Source organism: Trichoderma ghanense, assembly GCF_004382785.1.
Source record: "Trichoderma ghanense strain CCMA-1212 chromosome Unknown scaffold_3, whole genome shotgun sequence".
Lineage (NCBI taxonomy): Eukaryota > Fungi > Ascomycota > Sordariomycetes > Hypocreales > Hypocreaceae > Trichoderma > Trichoderma ghanense.
In genome coordinates, this window is record NW_027395666.1 from 580,311 (window position 1) to 596,784 (window position 16,474).

General features: G+C 53.5%; 4 protein-coding genes across 4 annotated transcripts; all 4 read right to left on the reverse strand.

The window, feature by feature from the left end:
• Positions 1-358: 358 nt before the first annotated feature.
• CCMA1212_003499 (uncharacterized protein) lies at positions 359-1,213 on the reverse strand (the record flags this gene model as incomplete). The annotated part of the gene is made up of 1 exon (XM_073700845.1): positions 359-1,213. One exon carries the CDS (start codon positions 1,211-1,213, stop codon positions 359-361), a length of 855 nt encoding a protein of 284 aa, XP_073560772.1.
• A 4,117-nt stretch (positions 1,214-5,330) lies between these two features.
• CCMA1212_003501 (uncharacterized protein) lies at positions 5,331-5,717 on the reverse strand (the record flags this gene model as incomplete). Its single annotated transcript, XM_073700846.1, has 1 exon — positions 5,331-5,717. The coding sequence occupies one exon, from the start codon at positions 5,715-5,717 to the stop codon at positions 5,331-5,333; it is 387 nt and encodes a 128-aa protein (XP_073560173.1).
• A 1,483-nt stretch (positions 5,718-7,200) lies between these two features.
• CCMA1212_003502 (uncharacterized protein) lies at positions 7,201-9,234 on the reverse strand (the record flags this gene model as incomplete). Its single annotated transcript, XM_073700847.1, has 4 exons — positions 7,201-7,917; positions 7,974-8,123; positions 8,196-8,840; positions 9,175-9,234. The coding sequence occupies 4 exons, from the start codon at positions 9,232-9,234 to the stop codon at positions 7,201-7,203; spliced, it is 1,572 nt and encodes a 523-aa protein (XP_073560174.1).
• Positions 9,235-11,471: 2,237 nt separating this feature from the next.
• Positions 11,472-15,278, reverse strand: CCMA1212_003503 (uncharacterized protein; the record flags this gene model as incomplete). Its single annotated transcript, XM_073700848.1, has 2 exons — positions 11,472-12,591; positions 12,652-15,278. 2 exons carry the CDS (start codon positions 15,276-15,278, stop codon positions 11,472-11,474), a joined length of 3,747 nt encoding a protein of 1,248 aa, XP_073560175.1.
• Between the last annotated feature and the right edge of the window lie 1,196 nt (positions 15,279-16,474).

Below are 16,474 nucleotides of genomic sequence, written 5' to 3' on the forward strand. Positions count from 1 at the left end.
CTCAGAAACTGGGGATATCTGGGGATGTCCCTACTCCTGGATATAGGCTGAGGCTGGTGCGGGAGGCTGCAGATTGTGGCTTCGGGGTCGGTTTCACATACACGCTTGCATGAAGGTACGAGTACAATCACCCACATGCATAAGTAGGTATAGATGGGGTGTATCACAGGTAAGCCAGTCAGCATTCGTGATGCTTCATATGCTTGCATTGTGAGTCTTTTAGAAACGAGGAGCGATGGTTGATTTGTTCTTGATAGTCAAGTGATGCGTAGGTGGTGAATCCCTCCTTTCCAGGACCATCAACATCATACTGTTGAATCTCCAACTCTCACTCTTCATCCAATCCAACCGAATCCTATTATTTGCCTGCGCAGAATTCAGCCAACGGCCCATGCTGGTTCCCAGTCACACACGCCCACAAGTGCTCATGCGAATCCCGTATAATCGCCGCCCCAGCAAGCCCCTTGCAAAGCTTCCCCGTCGCCAAAAACGCCTGAATGGCCGCCGCAAAGTTCCTCACCGGTCCGTTGCCCTTTGTCACGGTCCGGCACCAGAGATCACCGCTCCCAATCTGCTCCAGCGTCGGCCCCGTGTTGTGCTTTGCTTTGTCGAGAATCTTCAGGATCCTGGGGTCTTTGTTCACATCGGGCTTCTTGCAGACGTGAATGTGGAACTGCTCGTGCGTCCTCGAGCGGACCGAGTTGAGCGCCAGTGCCTGGCTGCTGGGGTCGTAGTTCCTCTGCGCAAAATTCCACGATTCCCCGTACTTTGCCGGGTTGTCGGCCATCTCCAGGATGCCGGGGAGAATGTCTGTTGTGGTGACGAGCTTCTCGTCCTTGGGCGTCAGGAACCACACCTGCTGGCCACCCGGCTGCACCTTTCCCTCGTGGATGCAGCCAGATGGGCCCTTGACGCAGTCGCATAGCGTATGGAACCAGAGCCCACATCCTTCGCAGAGCTTGTCGTTGTCGGTGCACCCGGGCAAGTGACTATTGGTGTGTCTGTTTGGAATGTCTAGTTTGCAGGTCTTGACTGATGTGAAGCAGCCATTGTAATGAGGCCGGCAGCGGCATTTTGCAACGTCCATGGTATGGATCTGCTTCATGTCGCAGTAAGGGAGCGGTTTGGGAGATGACTTTGGTTGTGGTGTCGCCTGTATAAGCGTTACGAGGGCGGATAAGAGGAGAAGTAGGTACTTGATGGATTGCGCCATGGTGCCGAGCGCCATTTGCAATTGATGTATAACTTTCTTTGAGTACTTGATATCAAGAAGCGCAGACTTGAAAGAGGCGATATCCAGCTTTGCTCCGTTGAGGCTGCTTCTATTCATTGCGTTTTATACTTGCGGACGCTCCCATAGTTAGTTATATCATTCGCAGTTCAGCACGCCCGCAGCCTGGCTTGGAATGTCTGTGTAGAGTTGTCCGACGCTTCCGCCCATCCCCTTAATCTCATTCTTTCGTCAGAGGTTATTGCTAACAGCGATGCCCGCATTCAAAATCCAATCCCTTTCATCCAATTGTGCCAAAATGCATGTCCTTGTATGGAAATCGAACTTTAATCCAATGCAAGGCATTTGCCAGCAACAGCCATTCCAACTGGCATGCGCTCTAGTATAAAATGTGTAGTTTCGGATGTCGAGGGTTTCGGGCCATCGGTAGATGAGATCTAATGTCTGTCGGGAGATCTAAGCCACTGCGGCTGATCTTCCAAAGAAGACCGTCCGAGGACACTGTTAAGATGTATTCAATTTGCCCAGCGGATTGGACATGTCGGAAGATTCTCGCATCATGTGAAGCATTGTACACCGTATGAGGAGCGTACGTTTATAGTCTAAGCCATGTGAGCTGAGCGTCCTCTAAGTCGGGGCTTAAAGTCAAATGTCTTTTCATAACTCACTCTATTGGAGCCGCCGATGGCCCGATTTCGTGGCTGTCGCAGCTGTGAGATTGTTTCTCCGATAAGTCTACCAACTCTGGCATTTTTATTTCAATTCAGTTATAGGCAAGTATGCGGCGCAGATGGGCTCTCAGCCAGCTCGGTAGACACTTCGTCTGGTTCAGCGCTCTCCTCTTATCCAGCACGGCTGCGCACCTTTGCCTAGCTCTCTCCCAGCAAACGAGAGAGAATCGTCAAGATATGAGGATGGCCAACCGCCTTTTTGAATCGAGGACACAAGGAAAGTTGGGAAGCAGTGTCGTTTGTTCAATGCCCATCCGACGTATTTCCGCTACATCCAAGACTCATGAATAAACACTCAATAACATGCAGGAGTCGATCATGGGACCGTCGTTGATAATGTCAAGATATCAAGGCCTATTAAGTTGGGATAGATCAATCTGGATTTCCTAGGCTTACAACAACGTTTCCAAGAAATACTATCTATCATCCTATCATTCCATTCTACATCCCCTCTTCTCATATCCGTCAATGAATCGATGCAGCGCCTCTCCATCTAGACGCCGAGCTGAGACAGAGTTTATTTAGCGCTTGTCCAAGAATTGTCTCGCTGCCGCTCTCCGACTCACAATTATCCGAAATCAATCTCACCCGAGAGATTTCGAGTCAGGCCACTGCACTTTGATACTATGCCTCCATGCCTCCTGAAGAACGAAGCGTCCTATCAGGTCGTAGTTGAAGCAATCACCAGATCGAGCGGACGTATGCAAAAGAGACAGATTATGAAAGTCCGCTCCCAATTTCAATGCGGTGATGCACAGTTGCTCTCATGGTCAGCATTGGTGCTCAAGACACCCTATGTAAAAAAAAGAAGAAAAAAAAAAGAAAAAAAGAAAGAGAGAGAGAAGATCTGCAACCATTTCATTTGCAGTCAACGGCTGTTGATGAAAGAAGTGAGGTTATCATCGAAGGCTACCCGTATACTAATTTGAGAATGGTGTTTGTTCTAGTCTCATATACAGCAATTAGGGCCAGTATCAACAACTCGAAGCGAGGTGGCTTCCGTAGCTCAGTTGGTTAGAGCTTCGTACTAATACTCTAGCTTCCAAGCTCAGTGTTGGTAATGCGAAGGTCGCAGGTTCAAGCCCTGCCGGGAGCAAAGCTCTAGTGCCATCCAAGCGCTTCATTTTTTGCTTTTTCTAATCCACCTCATGTTGCTATTTGCATCTCCTCTTTTTGCCAACCGTTTATTTATGGCGTCCTCAATCAGCAGTAAGTATACGGCGAGATGGCTTGTTTTCAGTGCCTGCCTGGTAAGCCGTTCACTAGCCAATTGGCCATGTGTTGGGTTTGCTTGGTCCTCAGGCGGCGCACCTTCGATGAAGCCGAACGACGAGTTGAAGAATGGGTTTCAGGCGATTGCCAGCAAAATCAAAGCAAAATATCTGACTGAGTGCCGTTACTGTCGTCCTGGGCAATTGATGGACTTTTCTGGCGAATAATCTGCATGATAGTTGTGCATCGAAAGTATTGCAAAGATGGCCATCGTGCCTGAGACGAAAGTGTAGTAGAAGCGAACCAGATAATAAACGCTCCGCGTATTGTCAAGATATCATGCCATTACTTAAGATTGGGCCAGGAATAAAAGACGTTGTTGCTTGTTGGCCACTGGAAAGTCTAGTGCTGTTTGGTGCGTGGTGAAACAGAACATAAGTCAAACGAAATTGATTTCCTGTCGGTTGCAGGTTTGGTTGATATTCGCAATGCTTGACGTATTGTCTTTGAATTCTTCCAGCATCTATCTGCGGCATGTACTCTGCTTCTATATAGACTTCCTCCTCAAAGTGTCCGAGAAAGAAGGAGCAGCAAAACAGTCGGTTGAAATTCTCCCTCTATCCACCGCCTCGATCAACTACTCTCTGGCCTTTGTGAACTTGTCAATCACACCTTGCCATGTTGTACCTTACCCTTAAGAGTTGTCAGTATCTCTAATTTTGGAAGGATCCTCTTTGCGCAAGGAGAAGAAGAAACCAAGACCAACATACCTAGCAATGTGTAATGGCCAACTCTCTGGGGCATGAACCTTTCGTGAGGCTAGAAGATCGATCTGAAAAAGCCAATTGCAGGTTCTCCTTCTCTGCCCAGCCGATATCTCTTTTAAGCAAGCTCTCGAGGGAAATTACAATTGCGACCCGGTTATTCTTGCTATCTCCGCCCTGACTGCTGGGCTGCCTTACCGCTTACGCAAGGCTTTTCCACGTTCAGTTTTCCCCAGACCATCTGCCAGGCATGTCTCATGCTTCAAGGCACATGAAAGTGAGATGTTTGTCTTCTGCTGCTGCATCACCGATGAACGATTGTGAAACATCATTCGATGAACCCGTGGGATAAGGCGCGTCTTCCTAACCAGCTGTTAGACAATGTTCACTCTCACAATGCCGCCGGGGCTGTCTACCGATTAAGTTGAACAATCTGCATGACGCCGAGCATTGAGGTCATTAAGAAGCGTCCAGTGCCTAACATTGAGCCAAGAGATATGTCTTCCGAAGCTCATGCGCATCGCGCAGCGATAAAAGCCAAGACTGTATGTGGGGATAGGACAGCGAAAGCTCACAGAACGTTGGGCTGTAACGGTTGAGCGCTGATGGGGGTTATATAATGTTTGGATGATATAGTAATTTATCTCAAGAATGCCGCTTCTCCTCAGCACAGAACGGTCGTCGGCAAATGCTACTTTGAAGAAAAGGAACAGAATGATTCGAGCAGCTTGGAAATTGTTGAAAAGTAGTCTAATTGAAGCTAGAATAAGGATTTGCTACTGATATATCCAAGGAGAGGGCTTAGCATCAACCACTTCCAGGGTCAGCGCAGTCATGTAACAAGATCTTGAAAATCATGGGAGAAAAGAAATCGGGAGGAAACTGGCGGAGATGTTGGGGGTTATAAGAAATGTTGGAAGCATAAATCTACCTTTTGGGGTTCCATCAAGCATTTGTTGGACTTAGTCTGCAGACTCGGAGAGACTCGGTCTTCGAGTTGGCCCCCCCTTAGCAAGGAGGTAGGCTAGCAGATGAAGCAGGACGAAGGGCACCATCCAAACAATCTACTCAGGCGTATCATCTGAATTGACAACGATAGGAGACATAGCTCAGAGTGAACCCCAATTATCAATATTTAAAAAAAAAAACAAAATGGAGTAAAGATGGTGGTTCTTGGCTTGACTCCGAATAAAGTGATTCTTTTGATGTTGTGTAGGCATTAAATTGTGTATTCAAAAGTAGCTGTAGAAACATTCTCATTTACCTCGTAAGGTCGTGTCGCCGAGGAAGTTCCATCAAAAAAGTCGTACAAACACAATTCCAACAGAAGAACAGCAAAACCACGCCATCATATCAAATAATAAACACGACACCAAAGGTGCCCTCCCAAACCTACAGCGGCGTCTCGGAATGCGCAACGAGCAGCCACTCCCCGTCAGAGCCCTGGTTCCACGTCGACGACGCGGTGGCGCGGTACTTTTCTTTTCCCCTGGACGCGCGGATCTTGTAGGTGACGACGCCGCCCATGAGGCCGATGAAGTGGGCGCGCATGTCCTCGACCTGGTAGTCGTCGAAGCGCTGGAAGGGCGGCTGCATGGCGTCGTGGAAGGCCTCCTGGTCCTCGGGCGAGATGATTTCCTTGTGGGGGAAAATGAGGGCGGCGTCCGGGGCGCAGAGCTTGAGGACGGCCGGGGCAGGGTTGGCGGACGTGAGGGCCGTGCAGAGGTCGTTTTCCTTGCCGAGGAGGTCGTTGCGGAGCCAGTCGTTCATTGCGGGCATGTTGGGCGGTGGTGGTTGTTGTTGTTGTTGGCTGGGCGAGGTCCGTGTTAGTGGTGGTGGTGGTGGTGGTGAGGGTTCGTGGTATACTGGGGGTGGGGGACTATAACGCACTTCGGTAGAGGTGATGGAGATGGAGAGGGAGATGTTACGGATGGGCTAGCTTAGTATTCGGTTACTGGCACTTGAGAAACTGCACAACTGAACTGATGTGGAAAAGAGCAAAAAGAAGCCATCGCCAGACGAAAATCCGTCTTCATAACTACAAGCAGGTGCTCAAAAGGAGCCAGCTCATGACGTCAAGCCCACGGCTTCCAAGAATGACGTTGAGCCTCTCATCTATTTCAAACAATCAGTGCAGTAATGCATAGCTACTGTGTGCCACCGACGATGCGCTACTGCAAGTACAGTGCAGTAAGAAAGGCACCCGGAACTGCGGCCTCATGCAAGCTGATCTAGCACAAGTCCTGTCGACAAGGATGACACGTCCTTGGTTTGGGCAAAGGAACCAATTGTGCTGCGGCCTGATATTGTGATTGAGGCTTGTGAGAGAGGCTTGCCCACCAAAACCTGGAAACAGTGGCTTGAAAAGCGACCAAGTTTTTCCTTCAACGGGTTCTCCACAGCTCATGACAGGCTGTGGGCGTCATTCGCTGATCAGTTGCCGGTTTTAGTTGGTGGGCTGACGCGTGGCGACCAGGAAGCTCTTTTTGTGTGTTTTGCTTGTTTGGCGGGAATAATGGGTTGATGGACAGATGGTTCTAGCAGGGTAGATGCTTTAACAACCTGTTGCAACAGCTAGGAAGGATGCCTCATTTTCCCCCTGCTCTTAGTTCTTGGAAAGTCTTGATGTAGAGCTGAAGAATCATTCTCCGTGATCTTCTAACCAGAATTCGTTCCTGGATGAACCCAGTATAACTTCCTCGGCCACTCTTTAAACCCACCTCGTCCGAGCCAGAACGTACAAACGCAAAGTCAATGACGGGTACGCTCGCGTGCTGATGCACGCTATTCGAGATGCTTCCTCTCTCTCACGAGAGCCGAGTCCATGTACATTTTCACAACAAGGCCACACCAAACGACCCTGTCGGAATGAATTTACCCAATACCGTATTATTGCATGGTGCATACAACTCATCATATCCTCTCACACAACTCAGATATGAGGCCGTAATGTATTACTCCTGGAGGAGGTGTCAACCGCGTTGACGGCCTGAATCCTTCGACAACACCATGAGGTTGATCGTACCACATTCCCCAAAAAAGGCTTCAGCATCGTAAGCATCTTTATGCCATCAGCGTTCAATTTCGGACATCCGTTGCGAACTAATAGCAACCTTGGTATCGAATAAAATGTAAGGGACAGTGGATGATCTATTCAACGCAAATGGGGCTTTCCCCGTCATCGTTACGGTGACTACAGTCCTCACGTCGCCTGTTCTCAGCTTTCCCCTTATACGGAATGCTTCATGAACCTCACAAACAATCATACCCCCAGCGGTTCGGTGGCCTCCTGCGGCAAAGTCAGTTGATCCGGATACGTATTCAGCGCCTGTCGCACGCCCAACTCCCGGCCAATGTAAAACAGGAGGCCCTCCGCGGCAAGCCGCTGCTCTGGCCGGCAGATGCTCATCACATACACGGCAATCAGCGGCCAGATGACCCTCAACGCATCGAACACGTCCTTGGGCGACTTCTCCTTGCCACTGGACAGAGGCCCGAGCACGCGAGGCACGCCCTCCAAGATGCTCTGCGCCGCGTCCTGGGCCATCCGGAAGCAGCACTCCCGGTCCTCCTTGAGCTGCTCGAGGGGCACCTGGCACGGGGGGTAGTGCGTGAGGAAGTTGATGAGGAGCTCTATGCCGCGGTACGCCTTGACGATGGCGGAATGGTACAGGCTTATCGCGTACACCTCCAGTACGTGATTTCCGACGGGGTTCGATTCTAACCAATCCTCAAACTCCTTTTCGGCGGTCCTGAGCTGATCGAAGAGATCGGGATACTCTCTGGAGGCGGCAGGAAAGTCGCGACGCCGCAGGAGACTGAAGATGCGAGCTTGCACGCTGCAAACCTTGACGATGAATGCTGAAATAGCCACCCCCAGGCCGTCTCCTGGGTGCCCTTGCAGGGAGGCCTTTATCGCGTTGAGCCATTCTTCGGATTCCGGGGGGCACTCTGTGTTGCTGACCAGTGCCTGGATTTGCTGTGCCCGAGTCGAGTCAGCGATGCCCCCTGAGCCATGAGCTGGGCGATACGTACCACCATGCTAAAGGCAGGCCAGAAAGCCATGCGGCCATGGTTTGTATACAGAGGCGCGGTGCCTCTTGCTTTGAGGATGCTATATAGACCTCGGGCATGTAAATGCCACGGGCTGAGAGTTTCAGTACGGGAGAGGGAGCCAACGAGCAACTATCACCGGTTAGTTTCAGACTTCAAAACACTTCTATTCTGTACGACAGGGGACTTGGTTGCTTTTTTTACCTCGTAGTTGGTGAGAAGCCATACAGTGGCGAGAATGTCATCTCGTAGAGCGCCCTCAGGCGTCTTGAGTGCCTCGCTCACTAGGCTCAGCGTCTTGCCCAGGTACGTGCTCAGCTCGCGCTGCGTCTCCTGGTGGGCGTCCCTGTACAGTGACGTCGGGTACTGCAGGTTCGTCACGTATGTGCGGGAAAAGAGATGGGCGGCCCAGACGAGCGGCCCATCGTCCGCAAAGTCGCGGTACATGTTCTTGACGAAGTCGAGATTGGAGTAGACATTGAGGATGATGGGCACCGAGTGGACCGTCCAGTGCTCAAACACGGGCCGTGAGAGCGTCGGCGCATGGCAGTGGCCGCCGTCGATCAGGAAGAGGTCTGCCGAAGTGTCGAAGACATATTCTCCGTTGGGCGTGACTTTGAGCACCGGCAGCGGAGCTGGGTCCGCCGTCGAAGAGGAAGAGGAAGAGGAAGATGAGGACGTCTCGCTGGTGCCGGGGGACTGGATCTGCGACAAGGGCTGGCGCTTCTGGCGCTTCTTGACGGCGGTGGGATCGGCGTTGCGGAAGACGAGCTCCTGCTGGTCACGATAGCCCGGACATTGGGCGCCGTATTTGATGCATCGCTGGCAGGCGGGACGGGCGAGGTCGCACTGCAGGGGACGGGGTCAGCACGCAACAAGTAATGAGATGGAACACCATAGGACGGGACGGGGCAGGACAGGCCAAGCAGACGAGACCGCTGGAGTGCAGAGCTCTGCCAGGGCTGCCAAGAGCATGTACGGGCCACCTGGTGAGACACAGACCCAGAGAGAGAGGCAAACAGCATCGCATCGACAGTCATCCAGAATGGCCGTCGACCCACTGCAATGCTGCGTCCAGCACACTGTATAGAAGATACTCGTGTATGTCATGCAGATAGACTTGGTGCAATAGTACATCTCATCTCCTCCCGGCTCACATCAAATCACATCAGCTCAAACTGACCTTAACCCGCCGCTGGCGGCACAAGTGACAATCCCGACTCGGTCTGCCTGTGTTGGGCATCGCTTCTCGCTCTCTCTCTCTCGTTCCCGTATCGCTCACCGCAATCTGGCGTCAAATTCTCACGACAAGGGGAGCGCAGCCAAGACAAATCGTGAAGCCCAGCTCTGCAATTTAGGCAACGTCGCCCGGGAGGCCTCGTTGGGAATCGCTTTCGAAGTGCCGTGACAGAAAGAGGAAAAGCCATTCGAGGTGGGCGTTGGCGGCCCGCTGCTGACGATATTGGGGGGTTCTGGAGGGCCAATCAACAGACGCGCGCGGCGGGTGACGCAGGGGAGGCACGTGAGGGGCTGCGCAGCCTCTGGAAGATGATGAATGTCAGGGTACGCGATCCTTCGACATCAAGTTGCATTTTTTTTGCATATCTCTTGTCAGTGTCACCTTATCGTGTAGATCGGATAATGGCATCTTCAGCCATCATCTTCCTTGATATAAGAAGCCAGTGTCTACAAACCAACACGTCTCAACATCCTCAACCCAGCAATCCACCAAGCCCCTCCCTCGGCATTTCATCATCCACCCATCCAAGCATCCCAACTCCCAATCTCCCAGTCCCTCCATTCAGCCACACAAACAAAGCCTCAAGCCCATCCCGCCATAAGAAAAACAAAAAAAAGAATTTTCCCCCCTTTTGCTGCTCCAGCCCCAGTTTCCTAATTAGGCCATCCCCTCGCATCTGAATGGCTGGCATCCACCACAATCTACCCCACCTGACGAACCCTNATCCTCAACCCAGCAATCCACCAAGCCCCTCCCTCGGCATTTCATCATCCACCCATCCAAGCATCCCAACTCCCAATCTCCCAGTCCCTCCATTCCCCCCCCCCCCCCCCCCCTCAATAACCTCTTTCTCACAGAAAAAGCAAACAAAACATCTTCCCCCCTTTTGCTGCTCCAGCCCCAGTTTCCTAATTAGGCCATCCCCTCGCATCTGAATGGCTGGCATCCACCACAATCTACCCCACCTGACGAACCCTCGGGACATTACTCTTCAACCTAAGACAAGACTCGCTTTTCCCCTTCTCGTTCATACCTTTTACATCATCTTCACTGTCAAGCCATCTGTACATCCACAGTATCCCTCATCCTAAACCGCCACCACATACCAGACCATGGCAACCCTCACCGCACGCAAAGACAATCTTCTTCTTCCCCTTGCAAGCCGACTGCCCCTACAGCCACATCTCCTTGCCACCTCCCCCTCCTGCCCCTCCTCGTCCCAAAACCTGCCACTGCAGCCTCTGCGGTCAATGCCATCGTCAAAATCCTCCGCACATCCCTGCTCCCGTTCGCACCCCCCTGCCGCACTTCAGCAAGCTCCAAAACGCAAGCATCATCGTCATCATGCTCGATATACGATCCTCCCCACATCCGCAGAACCATCCCGTCTCCCTCCTCCCTTCAACGTCCTCTAATAAACCCACCACGATCCCCTCCACCAATCCAGGCCCATCAAAGTAACCCTCCCGACCCTATCCAACATAAATCACGGTATCGAACCAACATTGTTACTCGCTTGCTCACAAAGAGAAGTTGAGTGAGTGACTGGTTTTGCTCATTACTTTACTATTAGAATCGAATCTCCAAACTCGCCAACAACTCATTGCTCTAAACCTTCGGGGTATTCATCCTATCTCCTTTCTCAGCACAAAAGATACCGCCATCGAATGAAACAATACTATTCCCGCCAGAAGAAAAGCAACAACAAGCAAAAAAGGGCAAAATAAATCCACAAGCCTCCAACGTAAAGAGCATCAAAAAGCACTGCCAAGTTTTTGCAGTAAATGAAAAAGCATATACCAACAATGAAATCTCCGATTTATCCCAAAATGTCTCGCCGTCTTTTTTATGTAGTGATGATGATTGTCTTTGTTTCCCCTGCTGTGGAGCGTGCCACAAAGGAATGTCCGTCTTTTTATTTTCATATATCGTCTTGAAGTTCGACCGAATGATCCAGTGCCAAGGTATGCCCCCATTCAGGGGGAAGAGATCCATGCTGAATAACCAAAAAGGAGAGAGAAAGAAAGATACGCTTTATCGAAAAATGTGTGCCTCGCCAACGCCTGCTGAGTCAAGGCCATATAGAATGTAAATCGCTCATTGTATATGCCGCTCCGCTCGCAAAAATTCCGTATATGAAAAGATAGAAGAAGAAGGGGGAAAGATAACGTCCAAGCACCGCGAGGTTCTTTTTGTCCAACGTCGTAGAATAATCCGGGTATGTGTTTTCATCGAAAAGTTCAGCCAGCCATCTTGCGGAAGCCTTCAACGCCCAGGAGTGGCACCTCAACATCGTTGAGCGAAGCAACACCCTCGTCGCGGCGCCGCTCGACAAAGTTGTTACACTCCGCCACCACGAGACTCCATTCAGACAGCGCCCGACCCGAGTAAACCAGGTTCTTCAAGAAGGCGCCGGCAGGCTTGACGGGCCCTACTCTGGCTTCTCCGGTCCATTCTTCTCTCGACGTCGGCTGGATATTGGGGGAAGGGACAGACTTCGAGTCGCTGGGTGTCGAGATGCCGCTGTCCGTCTCCGAGCTGCTGGTGGAGGCCTCCTCTTCTGGAATCGCCCCGCCGCTTGCGAATGGCTGTCGATGAGGTTCCAAGACTGGCGAACCCAGCAGGCTTGCATTCGCATTCCTTGCCGCCTGTACCAGGCCGCTCTGAGAACCGCCGGAAAACTTCCTTGTCGGTATCATGAGTGGAGGCAGCGTCGGGCCGCCTCCTCGCTTTGCCTTGAAGCCGAGTCTTGATTGGGCTGGCGTGGGGAGCCTTGGGCACGCGAGGGTGCGGTCGAGCGTAGGCCCCTGCTGCTGCTGCGGCCAGCCCAGGACAAACTTGAAGGTAAACTTGGGCTCTTCATAAACCGGGTTGGAGCCGTCAGAGTCCACGCTGTCGTCGGAGCCTGCCGTCTTGGGCGGGGTGGCCGCGGTATTCTGGCGCGACCGAGAGTTGGCAACTTCCCTGCGTGCGTTCTGCAGTTCCTCGTTGGAAGAAGGCTTGCTTGGCGACGCCTCCGACGCGTTTTGGGTGGTAGAAGCCGTTGTGCCAAAGGACCATAGCTTGAGAAACGACCACTTTCTCTTGGGGTCATTCTTGGTCACGAGAGCGGTATCGGAGGTGGTTTCGTTGGCGGGCGAGATGATGCTCGACGCCTTGGTAAACGTATCAAACGTCACGAATAGGCCCGGCTGAGGCACAGCGACTTCGTGCTTGATGATGATGAATCGTTTTCCCAAGGTAGGCGACATTGGTGCTGTGGCAGGGGGTACCTGGCAAGCCTCTTCGGCAGCTTGCTTCAGGTACAGGTAGTGTGACCAAACGCTCTTGAGCCTCTTTGACGCCAGTGTAAAGATCTCCCTAGAAGTGGCGGTTAGTTCCCTCAATTCGGTGTCAGGAGGAGATCATCATCTCACTTACATGTCAACGTCATTCTGGCTGCCCCTGTCGCGACAGATTCTCCAGCAGAGCAGACGCATGTAGTACGCCCGCACCATTGGACACCAGTTGTTGAAGAATGCGTTAAAGGTCTCCTCTGTCAAGAGCCAATCACGACACACCAGCAGCTTCTGTTCAGGGTCTTTGGCAATAGCATCCCACACCGTAAAGATGAAAGAAATCATGCGAATCTCCGACAGAGTGTTGAGCGAGGATAAAGCAATCTTGCAGACATCGATCCAGAATGGCCAGTCAATGTAGCACGTTGGATGGGCATCGGTCTCAGCTCGGTGGTAGATGAGCAAAACCTCCTCCAACAGGTCGCACAGCACCGAGCACGCGGTGCTGTTGTATCGTGATGTCCTGCTGGCGGCGGCTTTCAGCAGCGCAGAGAAGGCTTCTGCAAATGTGTGTCTCGCTCCTGCATACTCAATGGTACCGTCTGCTAAAACGTCTTTGAGCAACACTACCAGTCTGTTTTCTGCCATGCTCTTCATCAGATTGTTTGGCGGCATGGGCATCTGTAGGGCTGCTGCTTCCGCTCCTCGGGGTGAGTTAGCCAGCATTGATCCGTGTGGAGGCTCAAAGGCAGCCTGGCGGTGGATGGTGCCGTCGAGAATCGACAAGAGCTGTGCGTGAACAAGAACAAACGCTGGCGACTGTGCCTTTTCCGTCAGCGAAAGCCCTTCCGGCATAAACTGGTCGGACAAGAGGTGGAAGTATCGGCAAAAGATGAAGAGGAGGTCGGTGTCGCGTCCTTTCCATCGCATCACCCAAGGCCCCGTCCACGGCACCCTCGCCACAAGCAGAGGCATCTTGGGGATGCGCTTGAGAGTGGCCCACAGCGTCCGGGGCGAGGACCAGGCCAGGGAGCCTAGCTTTGGCGGGAACGAGGCTACAACCTCTTCGTCGACGGGCTCGTTGAAGTTGCGGCCAAGGCCCATGCTCTCGGAGACACGGCGGATCAAGTCAGGCGTCAGCCCCCAGAGCCGGACCAGGATATCAGCCACCCCGGGGGCGAAGAAGAAGGCGTATGCGCACGTCTTGCCGGCGAACTCGATCAAGCTCGGGGGCACGTGTCGGAGCGACATCTTCTCGACGACAAAGGCCATCTGCCTCACCAGGTTGGACACGAACATGGTCCTGATGTTGTGCTCTGCCGACTCTGCTAGCATGGCGGACTGATCCGAGGTCTGCGACGAGTTGGACGACGAGTTGGTGGACGACCTCGCGCGCACGCGGTCCTGAGGCGAGCGGTCCGCCAGGGGCAGAAAGTACGGCGTCGTCTGGCGCCACTCCATGCGCATCATGACGGTGGTGGCCGTCTCGAAGAGCAGCTGGCGGTCGAGCCCCGGGACCGGCTGCTGGTGCTGCACCTCGAGCATGTCGAGGACGGCGCTCCACCACTTGTTGAGCACGGAGGCTCTGCAGTCGACATCCTCAGGGCGCAGACCGGCAAGCGGCTGCTGACTCGTGGCGCTCTTGAGAAAGGGCAGAAGCAGCGTCTTCACCAGGGCGCACTGCTGGGCGACGGGCTTGGAGGCGAAGCCGCGGATCTCGAGGTCGAGGTTCTTGAAGTGCGACCACAGCGGATCGGGGATGCGCGCGGGCATTTCGCTGGCCGACTCATCAGCGGTCAGGGCCGTGGAGTTTGTCTCGGCGGACGAGGCCGACTGCGAGACATGCGTGTCGATGCTGCTGGAGCCCGGCTGGGCCAGGCTGGTGGCAGACGAGGCGCAGCTAAAGTCGGAGCCGATGCTGCCGCCTGTTTTAGACAAGGCGGTCGCGGGCTTCTGCTTGATGCGGGAGAAGTAGCTGGTGGCACGAGCGAATCCCTTTGTCGCCGGCTTAGCACCCGCGTCGACTAAGCGGCCCTGGCTCGTCTGATTGGTCGTAATTTCCGTGATGCTGGCCGTCGCAGCCCGTTTCAGCTTGTCGAGGCTGGATTTCGCTTCTGGCTTCACGTTTGCAGCCGCCGGCGCCTCCGATTGGGTTTTGGCATGCGCGCGCGACAGCGGCATCCACGACCTCTTGAAGCTGGCGAAGCTGTTGGCGGCTGTCGATGTCGACTGCGAGCGGTCCCGCGCTGCTCGGCCATCTGCGTCATCGAGGGCGATCGGGAATTCGTTGGCTGTGGCGGGCCGCCTCTGCTCGCTGGGCGGAGGAGCTGCTGCTGCCTGCAAGTCATCCTCGAACGGCGCATCTCGAATGGTCGTCAAGCTGCGCAGCCAGGAGCGAGGCCCGTCGTTGTTAGAAGCTGCAGATCTGGTGCGCAGATGCTGCAGGGCTGTCGGTGAAGAGGGGGGTTTGGGGTCGTCATTTTCGGACGGGGTGGAAGGGGGCGGCTGGCTCTCGAGGGTAAGAGGAGGGAGAGAGATGTCGAGCTTGAGATCGAGATCGGTGCTGAAGGAGGGCATCTCAAAGGTCGCGAACTCGGAGAGGCTCTTGGTTTGCGAGCCCGCCGGCTCGGACAGGCCAGGCTGGCCCAGCGAGGGCGACTTGGTTCGTGATGGGAGAGACGGGAGGTCGGGGGTGGAATGGGATCGTCGAGCGAAGGAGGAGATGGAGGAGAAATCCACGGCCGGGGCCATGACTGTCGTTCCGCTCATTGCATGGCCAGCACCGAGGCAGTGGCAGTGGCAGGCAGGCTGAGGATTCCTGGTGCGGTCGCAAGTTCCGGCGAGACGCTGCCGCAGTCCAGAGCGCCTGTGTCGACCCGTGATGCCGCCGCGAGTTAATTCAGCATCTCCATGCAGCGAGAGCCGGGTTGAGGTAGTCGATATGTAGGTATGGTTGGTAGACGGCAGCTTGCTGTATGGTCTGGAGAGCTGCTTGCCTGTTCACTCGACTGCGGGATATGAGCGGGTGGCAGCCTCAATGCCGCATGAGAGGGCAAGGGGGCAGAAGCAGCAGGGTTTGGCCGATGCAACGAGATTGGCCGCCGCGCTGCAAAAGAAGGAGGTGAACCGAGAAAAGAAGGGAAAATTGGAACATGGAAAAAATCACGATAACGATAGAGTGACAAGGCTTCCGGGAACGGTCTGCGGCCGCATCGAGAGAATGGATTTGGATTCTTGCCACAGCAGCCTGGCCGCTGGGGGGTGAAATAAAAAATAAAAATGCCAGAGTCAAGTCGAACGATATGCTGCAGTACCTCTCTGGCCGTCCATACAGGAGCTGCTCTCTATGTATAACTGCTCTGCTCTGCACAAACCAGCTGCCGATTGCGCCCAGGAGAGCGGAACGACGGAGATGGGCAGATTGGATGCGGCTGCCGGTGGCGTCGGCTAGTGCAGCAATCCCTACAGCTAGCTAGCTGTTCACCTTTGCGGTTTGTTTTCCTGCTTGCAGTACGTACATTGCAGAAGGTGGACGGGATGGAGCATCCAATGTAATATTACAGCATCAAGGCGTGCGAGCTGCATGTGGAGGCTCCATTCAGGGGATCGGGGCCTGGCACTAGAGCCCGTTCTGTCCAGGTTGAGCGCCAGGCTTCCGTTCGTGGCTGGACATCATTGAGCTGCTTCTCGCGGTTGATGACTGACGTGTTTGCGCATTTTGACTCAACACAAACCAACTGCTTGAATCATCTTCTTTTTTTACTTTTCTTTCTTTCCCCATTTCATTCAGCCTGTTTGCCCCCGAGCGTAAGAGTGCAGATCTGCCATATCTGAAGCGGCGCGCCACAGCCAATGGACTGGGTTGATTGATGCATTCGAGCTGCCGTCATGTTCACGGCCAATTCCGTGCAAATTCATGCGCGACGAATGCGGGTGCACGTACGGAAACATGCAACAGAACCTTT